General features: G+C 42.5%; 1 protein-coding gene across 1 annotated transcript in view; it reads right to left on the bottom strand.

The window, feature by feature from the left end:
* The window catches only part of lancl1 (LanC antibiotic synthetase component C-like 1 (bacterial)), a 96,811-nt gene that overhangs the window by 61,680 nt on the left and 12,520 nt on the right, over positions 1 to 22,611 (bottom strand). The window contains exons 2-4 of the mRNA XM_070876255.1: positions 19,446 to 19,563; positions 5,575 to 5,782; positions 846 to 993 (exon numbers count right to left, since the gene is read on the bottom strand). Coding sequence (XP_070732356.1) covers positions 846 to 993; positions 5,575 to 5,782; positions 19,446 to 19,563 — 474 coding nt within the window. The remainder of the gene's footprint in view (positions 1 to 845; positions 994 to 5,574; positions 5,783 to 19,445; positions 19,564 to 22,611) is intronic.

The raw sequence follows: 22,611 nt of genomic DNA, 5'->3' as shown, positions 1-22,611 counted from the left end.
CTCCCTGGCAACCGTCCGAGGGCGAACCAGACCGTTCTCAACCTTGGTGTTTTATTTGAACCAGAGATGAGATCCGACCATATATCCGCATCACCAGGACCGCCTATTTAAACCTTTAACATTGCCTGACTGCCTCAGCTCATCTGCTGCTGAAACATTCTAGCCTTTGTTACTTCTAGACTTGACTATCAAAACGCACTCTTGGCTGGCCTCCAATCTTCCACCCTCCATAAACTTGGTGATCCAAAACTCTGCTGCCCATGTCCTAACTCACACCAAATCCCATTTCACCTATTAACCCCTGTGCTCGCTGATCTACATTGGCTCACTGTTAAAAAATGAATGCCACGATTTTCTCATCCTTTATTTTCAAATCCCTCCCTGACCTCACCTCTCCATCTTTTGTAACCTCCTCCAGCCTCCGAGATATCTACACTCCTCCAATGCTGGCCTCGAACATCCCCGATTTTAATCGCTCCACCATTTTTGAGTTGCCTAGGCTCTAAGCTCTGGAATTCCCTTCCTAAACCACCCCGCCTCACTACCTCTCGTTCCTCCTTAAAACCTACCTCTGACCAAGCTTTTGGTCATCTTTCCTATCAGCACTTAATCACAGCAAAGAGAGTGCCACAGATTGAACAGCAGACACAAGAGCTGGGATTTTTTATTTATTGATTGAAAATTATAAATTGAAAAGAAGAAAATAATTTCTACATCTGAATTCATAATGAAGTTTACAAGGATTCATATTTCAGAAAACATATTGGTGGGGGAGCAAGAGAAGGGGAAAAGAAAGAGATAAAACATAATATTGCCAAAAATTACATTTGAAAGAGACACACTACCTGTTTCATATACTGCAATGGTATCCTCTCATTGCCAAAATGGTCATTAACAAATAATAATGCATACAGATATCCCATCCGACCATAGAGCATCTCATCTGGCAGCCTGGAATTCAGTTTCACTACAGACTGATGTAGATGGAGAAGCCTGTAAGAAATATGTTTTAAAAACTTCAATATTTTTAAATCGGACTGATTTTTGGACTTTATTAAATCCAAAATCTAAAATAAACCTCTTCCTCTTGCACCTCTAAGCATGACGTGTTCCTTAAATACCTATTCTGCCATTTTTTAATTTTTTAAAACTTGTTGCTCATTGGACCAGACTGCATCATTCAAATGGAGAGCGCAAGAATATACAATTTTCTGAAAGCAGTAAAGTAAATTGAGAAGTTATTAGATATTTGAAAACTTGGAATTAAAATGTATTCCCCTCCACCGGACAGTGATTAGGAGTGGGATCCTTGGCCAGTACTCCTCAGGACACCGAGGCCAGCTAAAACACCCCGATTGCTGCTCCAGCTGAGATCCACAAACATAGTCAACACTGGGAATCAAATCTGAGCTGCTGTGTACTGTCCATAATAAACTTTCCAAGCTCAGGAGCACAAAAACAACCCAGTCTCCAGGAGAAAACTAAAACTGACAAGGAAGTCTTTATTTATTGGTTGACATTATATATTGATGGGTTGGGGAAGTGGGAAGGAAGTACTTTACACTGAAATGAATCCCTTACTCGCTCATTCAATCGTGCTACATTACTGAATTGTTCCAAATTTCAAACGAACAAAGTGCAATGACCAAGCAGGTAGAGTGTAGAAGACCAAAGGTAATGATGTTGCACAATCGATATTTCTCAGAAACTAAAGCCAGCTTTGACCCTTTATTAAATCAGAAAGCTTTGAACCATTCATATTGCACCACTGCTATGAAAGATTAACTAAAGATTATACAACTACGCAACAGTTGTAATGGAACAGTCAACATTTGTAAGGGTTAAAATCAAATAACCATTTAAAAAAAAATTCCAGTCTTTAATTCATCAAAAATAATTGTGTGTGTAAACTGCATTAGAAACAACCAGTTTGCAATGTGCATGAGGATACAAAAACAAGCTGATAATGTTATGGTGAAGACAGGAATGTTCCTTATAATGGCCACCATGGTCTCCAACAAAGAAAAGTAAGATTTTCATAACATTTCACTGTGGTAGTTTCCTCAGCAATTTACTTGTTTTTTTTAAAAAAAAGTAAATATACTTAGTGCAAGACTACTAAGGAGTAGTCTTTATAAAAATATCTTTTGGACGAGGCAAATGTTACATTAGCCTTCTTATGACAAAGTACAACAAAATGGTAGGACTGTACCAATCAATTCCACCATACCTTTCTCCTATCCATTAAGGGATAGACAGGATAATACCACAGATAACAATAGGGAGATGGCAGAAATATTAAATAATTATTTTGCTTCAGTATTTACCAGGGATATAGAACAAGTGGACATGGCAATGGATGATGAGATTAGTAATGAGGCAAGTGTATTTAAAATAAAAAAAGGGTATATATTAAATGAATTAATTAAACTCAGGATAAAACCCCTGGTCCAGATAGATTGCATCCACACATTTTAAAATAATCTAGTGCCAGAGGACTGGAGGATAGCCAACGTAATACCTATATTTAAAAAGGGGGACAGAACATGTCCAGGGAATTATAGACCAGTCAGCTTAACATTGGTGGCGGGAAAAATAATTGAATCCCTCCTAAAAGGAGAAAAAAAGAACACCTTGAAACCAAAAATATTATAATGAATAATCAGCGGGATCTCAAAAAAGGAAAGTCTTACTTGACCAACCTCACTGAATTTTTTGAAGAGGTAACAGAGAGTAGACAATGGTAATGCAGTCGATGTAATTTATCTAGATTTTCAAAAGACCTATGATAAGGTACCCCATAATAGACTGACAAACATGGTCAGAGAATGCAGAGTCAGGGGCAAATAGCAGAATGGATAGCTAACTGGCTTCAAGACAGAAAGCAGAGAGTAGGAGTAAAGGGTAGCTATTCACAGTGGCAGAAGGTGGGTAACGATGTTTCACAAGGATCAGCGCTGGGACCACTGCTGGTCACAATTTACAATAACAATTTAGACTTTGGAATCAAAACCACAATTTCTAAATTTGCAGATTACACCAAATTGGGCTGGGGGGGGGGAGGGGGGGGGAATAGTCAATACTGAAGAGGATTGCAACAAATTACAGGACGACATGATTAAACTTGCCGAATGGGCATATAATTGGCAAACTAAGTTCAACACAGATAAATGAGACGTATTACATTTTGGTAGGATATATTGGGAGGTTACTTATTACTTGGGGGGGGGGGGGGGGGGGTGAGTCTAGGTGGGGTAGAGGAACAAAGGGATCTCGGAGTATAAATACACAAATTGCTAAAGGTTGCGACAGAGGTTAGCAAGGCCATAAAAAAGGCAAACCTAGCATGAGTTTATTTCTAGAGGTGTAGAATTGAAAAGTAGGGAAGTTATGCTTAACCTGTATCAAACCTTAGTTAGATCAAACTTAAGAGTACTGCATACAGTTCTAATCGCCATATTATAAAAAGGATATAGAGGCACTGGAGAGGGTGCAGAGAAGGATACCAGAAATGTGAGGGTATACATATCAGGAAAGGATGAACAGATTGGGTCTCTTGTCTCTTGAAAAAAGGCTGAGGGGTGACCTAATAGAGACCTTTAAATTTATGAAAGGTTTTGATAATGGATAGAGAGAGAATGTTTCCACTTGTAGGGGAGAACATAACTAGATGCCATCAATATAAGATAGTCACCAAGAAATCCAATAGGGAATTCAGTAGAAACTTCTTTATCCAAAGAGTGTTGAGAATGTGGAACTCGCGACCACAGGAAGTGGTTGAAGCAAATAATGTAGATGCATTTAAGGGGAGGCTAGATAAGCATACGAGGGTACGAGGGTGAAGGGAATAGAGAGTTCTGCTGATAGATTTAGATGAGGAAAGATGGGAGGAGGCTCGAGTGGAGCATAAACACCGGCATGAACTGGTTGGGTTGAATGACCTATTTCTGTGCCGTAAATCTTATGCAATCCTATGGAAAGTTCCCAGTAGCAGCTAGACCAAGCCTATTCCTTACCCACAGGGATGTTTATGAAGCAACATTGGCAGATGTTTGGGAGCAAGTCAGTTACTTGTCCTATCTACCAGGCCAGGATTCCAAAGAGAATAAAATAGCTTTACCCTTCTGATGGAGAAATAATAACAACCTGCATTTATAAAGAGGGAGGTTTTAAGGAGCACCTTAAAAAGGAGGAAAGAGGGGAGAGATATAGGGAGGGAAATAGGGTCTTGGCAGATGAATGCATGGCTGCCAATGGTGGCGCGATGAAAATTGGGGATACGCAAGGTCAGAATTAGAGGAGTGCAGAGATCTCAGAGGGTTATAAGGCTGACAGAGATATGGAGCGAGGTCATGGAGGGAATTGAAAACAAGCATGAGAATTTAAAAAGCAAGGCATAGCCAGACCGGGAGCCAATGTAGGTCAGCAAGCACAGTGGTGATGATAAACGGAACTTGGTGTGAGTTAGAATAAAGGCAGTAGAATTTGGGATGAGCTCAAGTTTACAGAGGGTGGAAGATGGGAGGCCTAGGCAGCTGAAGGGCAATGGTGGAGTGATGAAAATTGGAGGGGCCAGAAATGGAGGAATGAAGAGATCTTGGAATGCTGCAAGAGGTTACAGAGACAGGAAAAGGTGAGACGAGACCATGGGGAGATTTGTAAAGAAGGATGTGAGTTTTAAAACCAGGCTCTTCTATGGTGTGGAAATTCACTGAGGGTCACAGATGCGATTCAACAACTTGCATTCATACAGCACTTTTTTTTATTTCCTTGGCTTCAGAAGTGAAATCAGACAAAAATGGATGCCGTGACAAATCCTCCCCCTACTTATTTTTGGGTATGGGATGCGCTGCCCATTTAAAGTTTTAAGCATACGTAAAGTTTAACATTGAAAAAGCCAGTCCTAAGCTGTGCGAGACTGGCAGAGAGCTGCTTGACTGCATAGCTTAGAGGGAATGTTGGCAGTGATAAAGAAAGAGGTATTAGGAGCAGCCAAATGATTGGTCAAATAGATGGGTTACAAGGAAAAACTTTTTTTTTTTAAAAAGAGGGAAGTGAAGGGGTTTATGGAGTAACTAGACTGCCGAAGGTATCCCTGCCAGTGTGGAGTGAAGGAAGGAGGGATGCACAAGGCCAAAGTCAGATATTTCAGGAGAGTGTGGTTCAATGTTGCCTCTAAATTTTTTTTGTACTGGGTGGGCTACAAACTCCTCTGTGCACTATCTTTTTGTCCATGGGAAGTTTACATTTTAAAACAGCTATTAACTGACAAAGTTGTGAGTGGTCTGCTTATTTCAATGCGCGATACATTCCAGATTGCTGCGCGGCCACGCACCTTAGAACACTGGTGTGGTTGTAGGACTGCAGGAGGTTACAGAAAACGGGAGAGGCAAGGCCATGAAAGAATTTAAACTCGAGGATGAGAAATTGAAATTTGAGACGTTGTGGGACCAGGAGCCAATGTTATTCAACAAGAACAGGGTCGATGGTGCACGTTAGGATAGAGTAGAGATGGTGATGCTGGAGAAAAGGACAAAAATTCAAATATAGTTAGGCTAAGTTACTTTTACTTACTGATTTATATAATTGTCCGATTCTTGAGTTTGTTGCAGCTTATGGTGGACCACCGCAGCTATCGCAAGTGGGCCTGCGTCGCCACACAGGAAAGTCACTACACGCCCAGTAAGACATTTCAGGCTTTTATTTACATACTGCAGAGCTTTCTGCAGAAAGGACTGATCTCCATAAGCATTGTGTAGATGCAGATACAGTAAAGCAATCCCTGAAGGAATACAAATGTATTGTTATAGACATAGTCATGAGACATTTCCACTGTAAAGTAAGCATGCAAAAGCTATTCTTGTCTCAGCAGTCATTCTTTTATAAAGTAGTGATATGCTGTTTGTGTTAACCCTTGTTAAGCCACAGACAAGAGATCTCATTCAGGTACAATCAGGCTCCCTGGGCCACTAACAAGATCACTTGTTCCAAGCCAGATTTTCCTTGTTTAATACATAAAAAGACATCAAAGAATGGACTTGCTGCAGCTTTGGCACATCAATCTTGACTGGCTGAAAATATTTGGAGCTGGTTTTTGACCTGTGCCTTTATGGTTCAGATAATCATTAGATAAACTTGCTGAGCCATCGTGAGACAACTGTATTTGAAATGATTATAACCTTAATGCTATACCACAAAGAAGGTATGTCTGTCATCTGAGTAAATTTATTATTCTAATTATACTATTGGTTTTACTGTCCTCATGAATGAGCTGAAAATTTGAAGACAAATTGCTGGCCTAAGGAAGCTGGAAGTTTGCAGCTAACTGCCTAAAAACACATTCAACTGCTGTTGGTGCATTTACATCATCATTTAATACAGTAATGAGCAGTAATTTCAAAACTGCAACATCACAGCTCAGCTGACTAGCAGGACCTCCACACTGCAGCTGGCCATACAGCTCTGTGTACTTTTGAAAACTGCTCAATGGCTATATAGCAGCATTTATGCATAACGGTTTTACGAAAGATACAGCTTAATTCAGTTGATAGCACACGTGTCTGAGCCAGAAGGTCATAGATTCAAGTCCGACTCCAGAGACTTAAACACATAATCCAGACCAGCATTCCCAGTGCAGTACTGAGGGAGTGATGCACAGTTAGAGGTGCTATCTTTCAGATATGATAAGATGTTAAACTGAGGCCCCATCTGCCCTCTCAGGTGGACGTAAAAGAGCCTATGACATTATAAATCGAAGAACAAGGGAGCTCTCTTAAACATTGGTCAATGTTTATCTCTCAACCAACACCAATAACATTATCTGATTGCTGTTTGAGACACCTTTTTGTGTTCAAATTGGCTGCCATGTCCCCCCAAACTATAAGCAACTTCATTTAAAATTATTTAGTTGGCTGCAAAATGCTTTGGCACATCCGGAGGTCATGATAAATTCTTTTTAATGCAAGGTCCTTCTTTCTATGGCTCAGAACTGTAACCTCCTTGGCTAGGGAGGAGTAAATACACCAGCCAGAGTTTCTACTCCTGATCCTGGTTGGAAAGCAGAAGTTTCCATGGCGAGACAGAATCTGTCAACTGTGTTGACCTGCCTCCCGTTACTCGAGACCATCATATAGCCAATTTAACAAGTTGCTGGGGAGTGCCCAACATCCATAAAACTGTACTCCAACAAAAGTCAGTGCCTCCAGGAGAGGAGATAGGGAAAAAAGGTCAAAAAAATGTTTTCCTACAAAGATGCCACTTTGTGATACTTATATAGAGCCACAATGGAATCTGATGGAACTTAGTTTAGTCACCATAAAATAGACAAGGTTCAGTGAAATATTAAAGTAATAGATCAACTTAATCTTGATTTGTTCAAGATTGCCACAAATTCTAGAAGTAGGGTACACAAGGATTGCTGACAGACCAGGTATGCTTGTGTATAGGGGCATCGTTTTGAAGTTTGCGGATGACACGAAACTCAAATATAGTAAACAGTGAAGAGGACAACAACAGACTTCAGGAAGACAGACAGACGGGTGAAATGGGCAGACACATGGCAGATGAAATTTAACAGAACAGCTTTGAAAGTGGATGAATTCCCAGGCCCGGATGGAATGTATCCCAAGCTGTTAATAGAAGGGAACCTATGCAGGAAGACAGAGGGAAGTAGAATGGGGGCAGAAGCAAAAGATAGAAAGAAGTAAAAGTCAAAGTGGAGGGCAGAGAAACCAAAGACAAAAATCAAAAAGGGCAACATTACAGCAAAGTACTAAAAGGGACAAAGTGTGTTAAAAAGACAAGCCTGAAGGCTCTATGCCTCAATGCGAGGAGTATTCGGAATAAGGTGGACGAATTAACTGCGCAGGCAGCTATTAACGAATATGATATAATTGAGATTACGGAGACATGGCTCCAGGGTGACCAAGGCTGGGAACTCAACATCCATGGGTATTCAGCATTCAGGAAGGGTAGACAGAAAGGAAAAGGAGGTGGGGTAGCGTTGCTGGTTAAAGAAGAGATTAATAGTTAGGAAGGACATTAGCTTGGATGATGTGGAATCTATATGGGTAGAGCTGCAGAACACCAAAGGGCAAAAAACATTAGTGGGAGTTGTGTACAGACCTCCAAAAGTAGTAGTGATGTTGGGGAGGGCATCAAACAGGAAATTAGGGGTGCATGCAATAAAGGTGCAACAGTTATCATGGGCGATTTTAATATGCATATAGATTGGGCTAATCAAATTGGAAGCAATACAGTGGAAGAGGAATTCCTGGGGTGCATAAGCGATGGTTTGAGAGACCAATATGTCGAGGAATCAACTAGGGGGGGGGGGGGGGGGGGAGGCCATCTTAGACTGTGTGTTGTGTAATGAGAGAGGATTAATTAGCAATCTCGTTGTGCGAGGCCCCTTGGGGAAGAGTGACCATAATATAGTGGAATTCTACATTAGGATGGAGAAGGAAATTCAGAGACCATGGTCCAGAACTTAAAGAAGGGTAACTTTGAAGGTATGAGGCGTGAATTGGCTAGGATAGATTGGCGAATGATACTAAAGGGGTTGACAGTGGATGGGCAATGGCAGACATTTAGCGACCGCATGGATGAACGACAACAATTGTACATCCCTGTCTGGTGTAAAAATAAAAAAGGGAAGGTGGCTCAACCGTGGCTATCAAGGGAAATCAGGGATAGTATTAAAGCCAAGGAAGTGGCATACAAATTGGCCAGAAATAGCAGCGAACCCAGGGACTGGGAGAAATTTAGAACTCAGCAGAGGAGGACAAAGGGTTTGATTAGGGCAGGGAAAATAGAGTACGAGAGGAAGCTTGCAGAGAACATTAAGACGGACTGCAAAAGCTTCTATAGATATTTAAAGAGAAAAAGGTTAGTAAAGACAAATGTAGGTCCCCTGCAGTCAAAATCAGGGGAAGTCATAACGGGGAACAAAGAAATGGCAGACCAATTGAACAAGTACTTTGGTACGGTATTCACTAAGGAGGACACAAACAACCTTCCGGATATAAAAGGGGTCAGAGGGTCTAGTAAGGAGGAGGAACTGAGGGAAATCCTTATTAGTCGGGAAATTGTGTTGGGGAAATTGATGGGACTGAAGGCAGATAAATCCCCAGGGCCTGATGGTCTGCATCCCAGAGTACTTAAGGAGGTGGCTTTGGAAATAGTGGATGCATTGATAGTCATTTTCCAACATTCCATAGACTCTGGATCAGTTCCTATGGAGTGGAGGGTAGCCAATGTAACCCTACTTTTTAAAAAAGGAGAGAAAACAGGGAATTATAGACCTGTCAGCCTGACATCGGTAGTGGGTAAAATGATGGAATCAATTATTAAGGATGTCATAGCAGCGCATTTGGAAAGAGGTGACATGATAGGTCCAAGTCAGCATGGATTTGTGAAAGGGAAATCATGGGAGAACCAGTTGATGTGGTGTATTTGGACTTTCAGAAGGCTTTCGACAAGTTCCCTCACAAGGGACTAATGTGCAAAGTTAAAGCACATGGGATTGGGGGTAGTGTGCTGACGTGGATTGAGAACTGGTTGGCAGACAGGAAGCAAAGAGTAGGAGTAAATGGGGACTTTTCAGAATGGCAGGCAGTGACTAGTGGGGTACCACAAGGTTTTGTGCTGGGGCCCCAGCTGTTTACATTGTACATTAATGATTTAGACGAGGGGATAAAATGTAGTATCTCCAAATCTGCGGATGACACGAAGTTAGGTGACAGTGTGAACTGCGAGGAGGATGCTATGAGGCTGCAGAGTGACTTGGATAGGTTAGGAAGAGTGGGCAAATGCATGGCAGATGAAGTATAATGTGGATAAATGTGAGGTTATCCACTTTCGTGGTAAAAACAGAGACACAGACTATTATCTGAATGGTGACAGATTAGGAAAAGGGGAGGTGCAATGAGACCTGGGTGTCATGGTACATCAGTCATTGAAGGTTGGCATGCAGGTACAGCAGGCGGTTAAGAAAGCAAATGGCATGTTGGCCTTCATAGCGAGGGGATTTGAGTACAGGGGCAGGGAGGTGTTGCTACAGTTGTACAGGGCCTTGGTGAGGCCACACCTGGAGTATTGTGTACAGTTTTGGTCTCCTAACCTGAGGAAGGACATTCTTGCTATTGAGGGAGTGCTGCGAAGGTTCACCAGACTGATTCCCGGAATGGCAGGACTGACCTATCAAGAAAGACTGGATCAACTGGGCTTGTATTCACTGGAGTTCAGAAGAATGAGAGGGGACCTCATAGAAACGTTTAAAATTCTGACGGGTTTAGACAGGTTAGATACAGGAAGAATGTTCCCAATGTTGGGGAAGTCCAGAACCAGGGGTCACAGTCTAAGGATAAGGGGTAAGCCATTTAGGACCGAGATGAGGAGGAATTTCTTCACCCAGAGAGTGGTGAACCTGTGGAATTCTCTCCCACAGAAAGTTGTTGAGGCCAGTTCACTGAATATATTCAAAAAGGAGTTAGATGAAGTCCTTACTACTAGGGGAATCAAGAGGTATGGTGAGAAAGCAGGAATGGGATACTGAAGTTGCATGTTCAACCATGAACTCATTGAATGGCAGTGCAGGCTAGAAGGGCCAAATGGCCTACTCCTGCACCTATTTTCTATGTTTCTATGTTTACTATTTATATGCCTATAGAAGACTTTTAGATTCCCTTTTATGTTAACTGTCAATCTATTCTCATACACTCTCTTTTTGCCTCTTATTTCCTTTTTCACTTCACCTCTACTTTCTATATTCAGCTTGGTTCTCACTTGTATTTTCAACCTGACATCTGTCTCACCCATTTTTCTGCTTCATAATGACCTGATGACCTTCGGTTGCCTCTTTTTCTTCAAGTCAAAAACGTGGCAGGAGTGGAATTGGAGGGAGCATTGAGTGGGCATTGAGGCTCATGTCCTGCTAATTGCATGATAAAATATATCATATAGTAGTATGGGTGTGCCAAGGAAATACTCAGCATTAAAAATTTGGGTCACCACGCCAAAGTTGTTCATATATTGCAAAGGAGTAATAAGAGTTACAAAACTGGACTGTAGAGGAGGAGCTATGAGGATTTGTTGCAGACACTTCAGCTTTACAGACTGGAAAAAGTGCTGTTGGTAACAATCTCATCTAGAGTTTAATCTCATCTAATTTTTCAATCCTTTCTGGCTGCAGGTGTGGTGCCAGAGACTGGAGGACTGCTAATGTTATACCATTGTTTAAAAAGGCAGATAGGGATAGACCGAGTAAATACAGGCCAGTCAGCCTTACCTCAGCAGTGGGCAACTTGTTGAAAAAAATTCTGAGGAACAGTATTAATCGTCATTTAGAAAGGCACAGATTAATCAAGGACAGTATGGATTTGTTATGGGAAAGTTGTGTTTGATTAACTTGATTACATAAGAACATAAGAATTGGAGTAGGCCATCTAGCCCCTCGAGCCTGCTCTGCCATTCAAAAAGATCATGGCTGATCTGGCCATGGACTCAGCTCCACTTACCCGCCCGCTCCCCATAACCCTTTATTCCCTTATTGGTTAAAAATCTATCTATCTGTGATTTGAATACATTCAATGAGCTAACCTCAACTGCTTCCTTGGGCAGAGAATTCCACAGACTCACAACCCTCTGGGAGAAGAAATTCCTTCTCAACTCTGTTTTAAATTGGCTCCCCCGTATTTTGAGGCTGTGCCCCCTAGTTCTAGTCTCCCTGACCAGTGGAAACAACCTCTCTGCCTCCATCTTGTCTATCCCTTTCATTATTTTAAATGTTTCTATAACTTCACCCCTCATCCTTCTGAACTCCAACGAGTAAAGACCCAGTCTACTCAATCTATCATCATAAGATAACCCCCTCATCTCCGGAATCAGCCTCGTGAATCGTCTCTGTACCCCCTCCAAAGCTAGTATATCCTTCCTTAAGTAAGGTGACCAAAACTGTTCTCCAGGTGCGGCCTCACCAATACCCTGTTCAGTTGCAGCAGGACCTCCCTGCTTTTGTACTCCATCCCTCTCGCAATGAAGGCCAACATTCCATTTGCTTTCCTGATTACCTGCTGCACCTGCAAACTAACTTTTTGGGATTCATGCACAAGGACCCCCAGGTCCCTCTGCACCGCAGCATGTTGTAATGAGGAGAAACTTCTTCACCCAGAGAGTGGTGAACCTGTGGAGTTCTCTACCACAGAAAGTTGTTGAGGCCAATTCACTAAATATATTCATAAAGGAGTTAGATGTAGTCCTTACTCCTAGGGGGATAAAAGGGTATGGCGAGAAAGCAGGAATGAGGTACTGAAGCTGCATGTTCAGCCATGAACTCATTGAATGGCGGTGCAGGCTCGAAGGGCCGAATGGCCTACTCCTGAACCTATTTTCTATGTTTCTATGTTAAGAAGAAAGCTGCGGACTGCAGGAAGATATCAATGTACTGGTCAGGTGGGCAGAACAGTGGCAAATGGAATTCAATCTGGATAAGTGTGCGGTAATGCATTTGCGGAGGTCTAACAAGGTAAGGGAATGCACATTAAATGGTACGACACTGAAAAGTGTAGAAGAACAAAGGGGCCTTGGAGTGCAGGTCCACAGATCCCTGAAGGTAGCAGGCCAGGTAGATAGGTGGTTGAGGCGGCATATGGAATTCTTGCCTTTATTAGTCAAGGCATGGAATACAAGAGCAAGGAAGTTATGCTTGAACTGTATAAAACACTGGTTAGGCCATAGCTGGAGTACTGTGCGCAGTTCTGGTCACCACATTACAGGAAAGATGTGATTGCACTGGAAAGGGTGGAGAGGAGATTTACAAGAATGTTGCCTGGACTGGAGAATGTTGGCTATGAGGAAAGAATGGAGATGCTGGGTCTGTTTTCTTTGGAATAGAGGTGGCTGAGGGAAGACCTGATTGAGGTGCATAAAATTATAAGGGGCCTGGTTAGAGTGGATAGGAAGGACCTGTTTCACTTGGCAGAGTCGTCGACAATCAGGGGGCATAGATTTAACATAATTGGGGAGGTTTAGAGGAGATACGAGGGGAAATTTCTTCACCCAGAGGGCAGTAAGGATCTGGAACTCAGTGCCTGAAAGGGTGGTAGCGACAGAAACCCTCACCACATTTAAAAAATACTAGGATGTGCACTTGAATTGCCGTAACCTACAGGGCTACGGACCAAAAGCTGGAAAGTGGGATTCATAGAAACATTGAAAATAGGTGCAGGAGTAGGCCATTCGGCCCTTCGAGCCTGCACCACCATTCAATAAGATCATGGCTGATCTTGCAACCTCAGTACCCCTTTCCTGCTTTCTCTCCATACCCCTTGATCCCCTTAGCCGCAAGGGCCATATCTAACTTCCTCTTGAATATATCCAATGAACTGGCATCAACAACACTGCGGCAGGGAATTCCACAGGATAATGACTCTGAGTGAAGAAGTTTCTCCTCATCTCAGACCTAAATGGCCTTCCCCTTATCCTAAGACTCTGTCCCCTGGTTCTGGACTTCCGCAACATCGGGAACATTCTTCCCGCATCTAACTTGTCCAGTCCCGTCAGAATCCTATATGTTTCTCTGAGATCCCTTCTCATCCTTCTAAACACTGGAGGGATCTCATATGGGTAGAGCTGCAGAACACCAAAGGGCAAAAAACATTAGTAGGAGTTGTGTACAGACCTCCAAACAGTAATAGGGATGTTGGGGAGGGCATCAAACAGGAAATTAGGGGTGCATGCAATAAAGGTGTAGCAGTTATAATGGGTGACTTTAATATGCACATAGATTGGGCTAGCCAAACTGGAAGCAATACGGTGGAGGAGGATTTCCTGGAGTGCATAAGGGATGGTTTTCTAGACCAATATGTTGAGGAACCAACTAGGGGGGAGGCCATCTTAGACTGGGTGTTGTGTAATGAGAGAGGATTAATTAGCAATCTCATTGTGCGAGGCCCCTTGGGGAAGAGTGACCATAATATGGTGGAATTCTGCATTAGGATGGAGAATGAAACAGTAATTTCAGAGACCATGGTCCAGAACTTAAAGAAGGGTAACTTTGAAGGTATGAGGCGTGAATTGGCTAGGATAGATTGGCGAATGATACTTAGGGGGTTGACTGTGGATGGGCAATGGCAGACATTTAGAGACCGCATGGATGAATTACAACAATTGTACATTCCTGTCTGGCGTAAAAATAAAAAAGGGAAGGTGGCTCAACCGTGGCTATCTAGGGAAATCAGGGATAGTATTAAAGCCAAGGAAGTGGCATACAAATTGGCCAGAAATAGCAGCGAACCTGGGGACTGGGAGAAATTTAGAACTCAGCAGAGGAGGACAAAGGGTTTGATTAGGGCAGGGAAAATGGAGTACGAGAAGAAGCTTGCAGGGAACATTAAGGCGGATTGCAAAAGTTTCTATAGGTATGTAAAGAGAAAAAGGTTGGTGAAGACAAACGTAGGTCCCCTGCAGTCAGAATCAGGGGAAGTCATAACGGGGAACAAAGAAATGGCAGACCAATTGAACAAGTACTTTGGTTCGGTATTCACTAAGGAGGATACAAACAACCTTCCGGATATAAAAGGGGTCAGAGGGTCGAGTAAGGAGGGGGAACTGAGGGAAATCTTTATTAGTCGGGAAATTGTGTTGGGGAAATTGATGGGATTGAAGGCCGATAAATCCCCAGGGCCTGATGGACTGCATCCTAGAGTACTCAAGGAGGTGGCCTTGGAAATAGCGGATGCATTGACAGTCATTTTCCAACATTCCATTGACTCTGGATCAGTTCCTATCGAGTGGAGGGTAGCCAATGTAACCCCACTTTTTAAAAAAGGAGGGAGAGAGAAAACAGGGAACTATAGACCGGTCAGCCTGACCTCAGTAGTGGGTAAAATGATGGAATCAATTATTAAGGATGTCATAGCAGTGCATCTGGAAAATGGTGACATGATAGGTCCAAGTCAGCATGGATTTGTGAAAGGGAAATCATGCTTGACAAATCTTCTGGAATTTTTTGAGGATGTTTCCAGTAAAGTGGACAAAGGAGAACCAGTTGATGTGGTATATTTGGACTTTCAGAAGGCTTTCGACAAGGTCCCACACAAGAGATTAATGTGCAAAGTTAAAGCACATGGGATTGGGGGTAGTGTGCTGACGTGGATTGAGAACTGGTTGTCAGACAGGAAGCAAAGAGTAGGAGTAAACGGGTACTTTTCAGAATGGCAGGCAGTGACTAGTGGAGTGCCGCAAGGTTCTGTGCTGGGGCCCCAGCTGTTTACATTGTACATTTATGATTTAGACGAGGGGATTAAATGCAGTATCTCCAAATTTGCGGATGATACTAAGTTGGGTGGCAGTGTGAGCTGCGAGGAGGATGCTATTAGGCTGCAGAGTGACTTGGATAGGTTAGGTGAGTGGGCAAATGCATGGCAGATGAAGTATAATGTGGATAAATGTGAGGTTATCCACTTTGGTGGTAAAAACAGAGAGACAGACTATTATCTGAATGGTGACAGATTAGGAAAAGGGAAGGTGCAACGAGACCTGGGTGTCATGGTACATCAGTCATTGAAGGTTGGCATGCAGGTACAGCAGGCGGTTAAGAAAGCAAATGGCATGTTGGCCTTCATAGCGAGGGGATTTGAGTACAGGGGCAGGGAGGTGTTGCTACAGTTGTACAGGGCCTTGGTGAGGCCACACCTGGAGTATTGTGTACAGTTTTGGTCTCCTAACCTGAGGAAGGACATTCTTGCTATTGAGGGAGTGCTGCGAAGGTTCACCAGACTGATTCCCGGAATGGCAAGACTGACCTATCAAGAAAGACTGGATCAACTGGGCTTGTATTCACTGGAGTTCAGAAGAATGAGAGGGGACCTCATAGAAACGTTTAAAATTCTGACGGGTTTAGACAGGTTAGATGCAGGAAGAATGTTCCCAATGTTGGGAACCAGGGGTCACAGTCTGAGGATAAGGGGTAAGCCATTTAGGACCGAGATGAGGAGAAACTTCTTCACCCAGAGAGTGGTGAACCTGTGGAATTCTCTACCACAGAAAGTAGTTGAGGCCAATTCACTAAATATATTCAAAAGGGAGTTAGATGAAGTCCTTACTACTCGGGGGATCAAGGGTTATGGCGAGAAAGCAGGAAGGGGGTACTGAAGTTTCATGTTCAGCCATAAACTCATTGAATGGCGGTGCAGGCTAGAAGGGCTGAATGGCCTGCTCCTGCACCTATTTTCTATGTTTCTATGTTTCTAAACATAAAAGGTTCTGACGGGACTGGACAAGTTAGATGCGGGAAGAATGTTCCCGATGTTGGGGAAGGCCCAGTTGATCTAGTCTCTCCTCATATGTCAGTCCATCCATCCCGGGAATCAGTCTGACGAACCTTTGCTGCACTCCCTCAATAGCAAGAACGTCCTTCCTTAAATTAGGAGACCAAAACTGAACACAATATTCCAGGTGAGGCCTCACCAAGGCCCTGTACAACTGCAGTAAGACCTCCCTGCTCCAATACTCAAATCCCCTAGCTATTAAGGCCAACATACCATTTGCCTTCTTCACCGCTTGCTGTACCTACATGCCAACTTTAAAATGACTGATGAACCATGACACCCAGGTCTCGTTGCACCTCCCCTTTTCCTAATCTGCCACCATTCAGATAATATTCTGCCTTCGTGTTTTTGCCCCCAAAGTGGATAACCTCACATTTATCCACATTATACTGCATCTGCCATGCATTTGCCCACTCACCTAATCTGTCCAAGTCACCCTGCAGCCTCTTAGCGTCCTCCTCACAGCTCACACCGCCATCCAGTTTAGTGTCATCTGCAAACTTGGAGATATTACACTCAATTCCTTATCTAAATCATTAATGTATATTGTAAAGAGCTGGGGTCCCAGCACTGAGCCCTGTGGCACCCCACTAGTCACTGTTTGCCATTCTGAAAAGGACTAGTTTATCCCGACTCTGCTTCCTGTCTGCCAACCAGTTCTCTATCCACATCAGTACATTACCCCCAATACCATGTGTTTTGATTTTGCACACCAATCTCTTGTGTGGGACCTTGTCAAAAGCCTTTTGAAAGTCCAAATACACCACATCCACTGGTTCTCCCTTATCCACTCTACTAGTTACATCCTCAAAAAAAATTCCAGAAGATTTGTCAAGCATGATTTCCCTTTCATAAATCCATGCTGACTTGGACTGATCCTGTCACTGCTTTGTATCTTTATTCGGCTGGATAGCTCTTGGTTGACCAGCGCGGACATGGGCCGAAACGGCCTCCTTCCATGCTGTAAATTTCTATAATTCCATGACTAAGTACGAAGTGATACATTTTGGAAGGAAGAATGAGAGGCAATTTAAACTAAATGCAGGAACAGAGACACCTGGGGGTTTACATGCACAAATCTTTGAAGGTGGCAGAAGAAGTCATTAAGGCCGTTAAAAAATAATATGGGATGCTTAGCTTTATAAATAAAAGCATATAGAGTACAAAAAAGCAAGGACGTTATGGTAAACATTTATAAATAAGGTCTCAGCTGGAGTATTGTGTCCAATTCTGGGCAGCACATTTTAGGAAGGATGGAAAGGCCTTGGAGAGAGTGCAGAGGAGATTCACTAGAATGGTATCAGGGATGAGAGACTTCAGTTATCACTTCTTTGCAATAAGTTACAGTTGAAAATGTTGGAAGTCCTGACCATTGTGAATGATGGTTGAGCTAAAAATTACCCAACTGTACTTATAAGAAGCCAAAATGAAGAATTGTATCCAAAAAAGAACAGTCTTTGTTAGATTCTGCATTTCATCTGCTTTCATAGATGGTTTATGCTTTTACTACAAGCTACAGTCTAGAAGTATTTTCGAGAAGCATTACATCGTGAAATAATAGGTATGGGAGTAGTGAATGGATAAAACACCAGCCAAGTTAACTAACTTGGTGTTTCTGCTTAAACATACACTGCATTGAACCCAAACAGTTTCGCTGATATCAAACAGCTACTGGCCTGGAGAACCTGAAATTAAATTGGTAAACATATATATATATATAATATATATATATTTTTTTTTAAACACAATCTGTATACTTGAAATTATCTATAAGAGAAGTGCATAACCACAGTTTAATCAATGGCTTGTTGGTCATGTCATCACAAGCTAATTCCAAGGTTACCACAAATGCAGTTAACGCAATAAGGACAAGTCACCTGCCATTCTGCCACCAGCTTTGACGTTATCTGAAACCTACAGTAAATAAAATGACAATTTCAACACTTGACCAGACTGCACTCCCTTCCAATGTGTTCCCTCAAGTCCAGTTAAATCTAGGGTGCCGTCACTACCACTATCCTTACCAAGGTCACTGCTACCTACTGGTACTTTTCCATGTAAACAATCAATAGAAAAACTCTCAAAATCAGCAACTCCTGTGAAACATCTATGTAAACAGCAACTAGGACAAACAAAATTGCCCTGTTCCTAAGCAAACGTATTTTATTTGAAAATCAATTCTGGAAAATTCCCAATATTAAAGTTGAGTTCTGTACACTATATTCTGGTAATGCCCATCGACATCCAACTGTTTCTTGTGCACTCTACCCGAGAAATCAATCAGCAACCAGCCTACATTTCTTTCTTTCCCCACAATTTGTCCTCTTTTGTTTGGGTAGGATCCCTCAGGCACTCTTACCTTGTACAAATAGCCATTTTTCACTGGTGAGCATTGATGTGCTATTCAACTGTGAGGCCATCAGTTCAGACAAATCCCTGTTCCAGTTCATCTCAAATTTAGCCATTTTCTCAAATTTTATATTGCTTTATTCAGCCTTTAGCCAGAATTAAAACCAGATCCTGAGACTATTTACACCATTTAGGGTTGAATGGTTTTTCTCTGGTATATATATTTTAGGGCCAAAACCCATAATGTAGGACACTATCAGAGTACAAGACAAGGGCAATCAGGTGTACTCACCAGGTGACACAAAGCTAGGGTTTTAAAAGGCAGTAGGGAGAAAACATTGAATCAGAAGGGTTTGTAAAAATGTTTCAGGTTTTGAGAAAGGAGGAGGTAGAGAAAGTGACACTGCAATAAGTCTTGATTTCAACAGTGAAGGTGTATGGAGGAGAAAGAGCATGTAAGCCAGCTGTAATACTACCCTTTGCACGAGATAGTTCACTGAACTCCTAACTGTTTCTCATTTCTAAAATTATATCTTCTAGTTTTTGAATCCGTTGAGAATGTGAATAACTTAGCTAGATCAATTTTACCATTTAGTAAACTTCAATTAGATTACCTTAGTCTTTTCAATTAGAACAAGCCTAACTCTTGTCATTTTTAAAATCATTGAAGTAGGCTATTTTCAGAATTTAAACATACAATCTTTAGCCACGAGGTATATCCTGAGCATGCACAGTAATTGTTTTTCAGTTGTGCAGTGCTAACAGTACCTGCCCATCCAGTGTAGCTGCTGCAGTCATTTTGATCAGCTTTCATCAGCCCTTTTTCCATGTGTTGCAATAGCTCACTAATTCTGTTCCGAAGATGCTGAATGAATTCACTGGTTAACTGTAAAGGATTAAGAAAATAAGATTTTTCTGCTTTCATGACTAAGATCATTAGGAATGAAAAAAGGCTTTTCTAGTCCCTTAGCTCACACCATTGTCCAAGTCCACAAACAGAATTGTCTTGACAGCAAGCTTGCAAAATAATTGAACCATTTCTCGAAGTGTAAAAATAATAGCACTATGGCTATAACGGTAATGGATGTTCACAATTTAAGTTACTTGAGTAAGGTACAAAATAAATTATTAACTTACCTCAAAACATTTACAAGATGCAACTTTGCATCAACACATCAAGTTCAATTGACAAGAACAGCCCTGAATATTACAAAACGATCCAACGCAACTCACATGCCAGCGTTTACTGCTCCAGAAACCACACATTCAGAACACAAGACATGCTTGAAGTTTTCATGGGACTTCATTGATAACTTAAAAAAAATGTTTTTAATAAAAGGATACACAACCTTGAGCCCATAATTTGTTGGGAAATAACTGCAACCCAACTTCCTGACAAATTTTCATCAACCCGTTTCTAGCCCTCCATCAATTTCTGTACTATTAACTTTGTAGGACAAGAGCAGTTTTGCTTATAAACAGTTTTTTTTTAACCAATTGTGCTAACTAAAATCTGTTATGGCCTTAGATGCTCTAACAATGACTCCACGAAGCAGTGTGTTGTACTTGAACTGTAGTGACCTTAGTCCTTTATTAGTTAACGCCAGAACATCATACATGGTGGCCTGCCTTTTATTCTAGGCCAGGCACACCTGTACAGGTAACCTACAAGTCTCCCACTGCTGTGCACTCTGGTGGCACACCTTGATATAGTACCAACAGTGGCCATCTAAGATACATGATAAAATCTGCAGCACACAAAACCATACAAGACTGATGCTGGCTCAACAATGTAATCAGTTCTACTTCATAGCATTGTAAAACGAAGATTGGTGATTGAATGATGAGCATTATTGCATCATATACAGACTCTAACATGTCCATGTCTTTAGTATTTTGGAGCAGGGTCAGGTTGCATGAACATGAAGCTCAGAGGCTAGAACAGGAACAGCAAGGTCTCCAAGAACAGTCTCCATCCAGTCCATCATTTTAAAGGTGACTGAACTGCACACTTAACCCTCTGAAGATCAGGGAGCAGTTAATTCCTATGCACTTTTCCCAGGAATCCTCCACATTGATTCCTGACCACATGAAGTCACAAACTTCAGGTCAAACACGGGCAAGGAGACCTCCTGTTGATTACCAACTGCCACCTTTCCTCAGCTAATGAACCGGCACCAAACTTAGCAAAGGTAAAAAACGTACTCCGGATGGGGGTTTTCAATGTCCATCTCCTGATGGACATAGATACCAAGATCCATGATGAGACCTTGGACAATGTGGACTATTTCCCATACCTTGGGAGCCTATCAGCAAGGACAGACATCGATGATGAAGTCCAACACCACCTTCAGTGTGCCAGTGCAGCCTTTGGCCGCCTGAGGAAAAGAGTGTTCGAAGACCAGGATCTCAAACCCGGCACCAAGCTCATGGTCTACAGAGCAGTAGTGATACCTGCCCTCCTATATGATTCAGAGACCTGAACTATGGACAGTAGGCACATCAAAGCACTGGAGAAGTACCACCAACGCTGCCTCCGCAAAATCCTGCAAATTCATTGGCAGGATAGGTGCACCAACGTCAGCGTTCTCGCTCAGGCCAACATCCAAGCATTGACCACGCTTGATCAGCTCTGAAGAATGGGTCACATTGTCCGCATGCCCAACATTAGACTCCGAAATAAGCACTCTATTCCAAGCTATTTCATGACAAGCAAGTCCCAGGAGGACAGAGAAAAAGCTTCAAGGACACCCTCAAAGCCACCTTGAAAAAATGTCAACATCCTCATCGACTCTTGGAAATCCCTGGCCCAAGACCACTCAAAGTGAAGGAGAAGCATCGGAGAAGGCGCCAAACATTGAGTCTCTTCGTTGGGAGCACGCGGAAGCCAAGTACGACAAATCAAGCACCCCACACACCCGTCCATCCAACCACTGTCTGCCCCACCTGTGATTGAGACTGCAGATCCCGCATTGGTCTCATCAGTCAGCTTAGAATACATTTTAGTGTGGAAGCAAGTCATCCTAGACTCCGGGGGACTGCCTAAGAAAAAGAAAAGATACCAGAATATGAGGGAAAAACCTACATGACCTCATCATGACTAATATACCTGCTGCAGATGAGTCTGTCCATGGCAGTATTGGTAGGAGTGACCAACACACAGTACTCACTGAGACCAAGTACTGAGGACACCTCCATCAGGTTGTGCAACACTACTGCATGCTAAATGAGATAGCTTCAGAACAGATCTAGCAGCTCAAAACTGGGCATCCAAAAGGTGCTGTGGGCCAGCAGCAGAATTGTATTCCACCACACTTTGACCTGGCATATCCCTCACGTTTTCATCATTGTGAAGCCAGGTGACCAACCCTGGCTCGAAGAGTGGACATGAACATGCTTGGAGCAGCACTAGGCATAGTTGAAAATGAGGTGTCACCCTGGTAAGGTAGAACACAGAACTACATGCACGCTAAACAGGGGAAGCAGTATGCTACAGACAGAACTAAATGATCCCACAACCAATGGATCAGGTCAAAGATCTGAAACCCTACCATATCCAGTCGTGAATGATGGTGGACAATTAAGCAACTAAAGAGAGGAGGTGGTTCCATTAACATCCCCATCCTCAAAATGGCAGAGCCCAGCACATAAGAGCAAAAGACAAGGCTGAAGAATTTGTAACAATCTTCAGCCAGAAGTGCCAAGCAGAATGATCCTGCTCAGCCTCCACTATCACAGAAGCCAAGCTTCAGCAATATTAGATTCACTCCACGTGATATCATGAAATAGCTAAGTGCACAGCAAAAGCTATGGACCCCCCACAATATATGGCTGTGCTCCAGAACTTGCTCCTCCCCCAGATAAGCTGTTCCACTACACCTACAACATGGACATCTACCCAACAATGTGGAAAATTGCCCATGCATGTCCTGTC

The sequence above is a fragment of the Pristiophorus japonicus genome, chromosome 3 (genome assembly GCF_044704955.1).
Source record: "Pristiophorus japonicus isolate sPriJap1 chromosome 3, sPriJap1.hap1, whole genome shotgun sequence".
Taxonomy (NCBI): domain Eukaryota; kingdom Metazoa; phylum Chordata; class Chondrichthyes; family Pristiophoridae; genus Pristiophorus; species Pristiophorus japonicus.
Note: the sequence above shows the minus strand (reverse complement) of the source record. Positions and strands in the feature narration are given on the sequence as shown.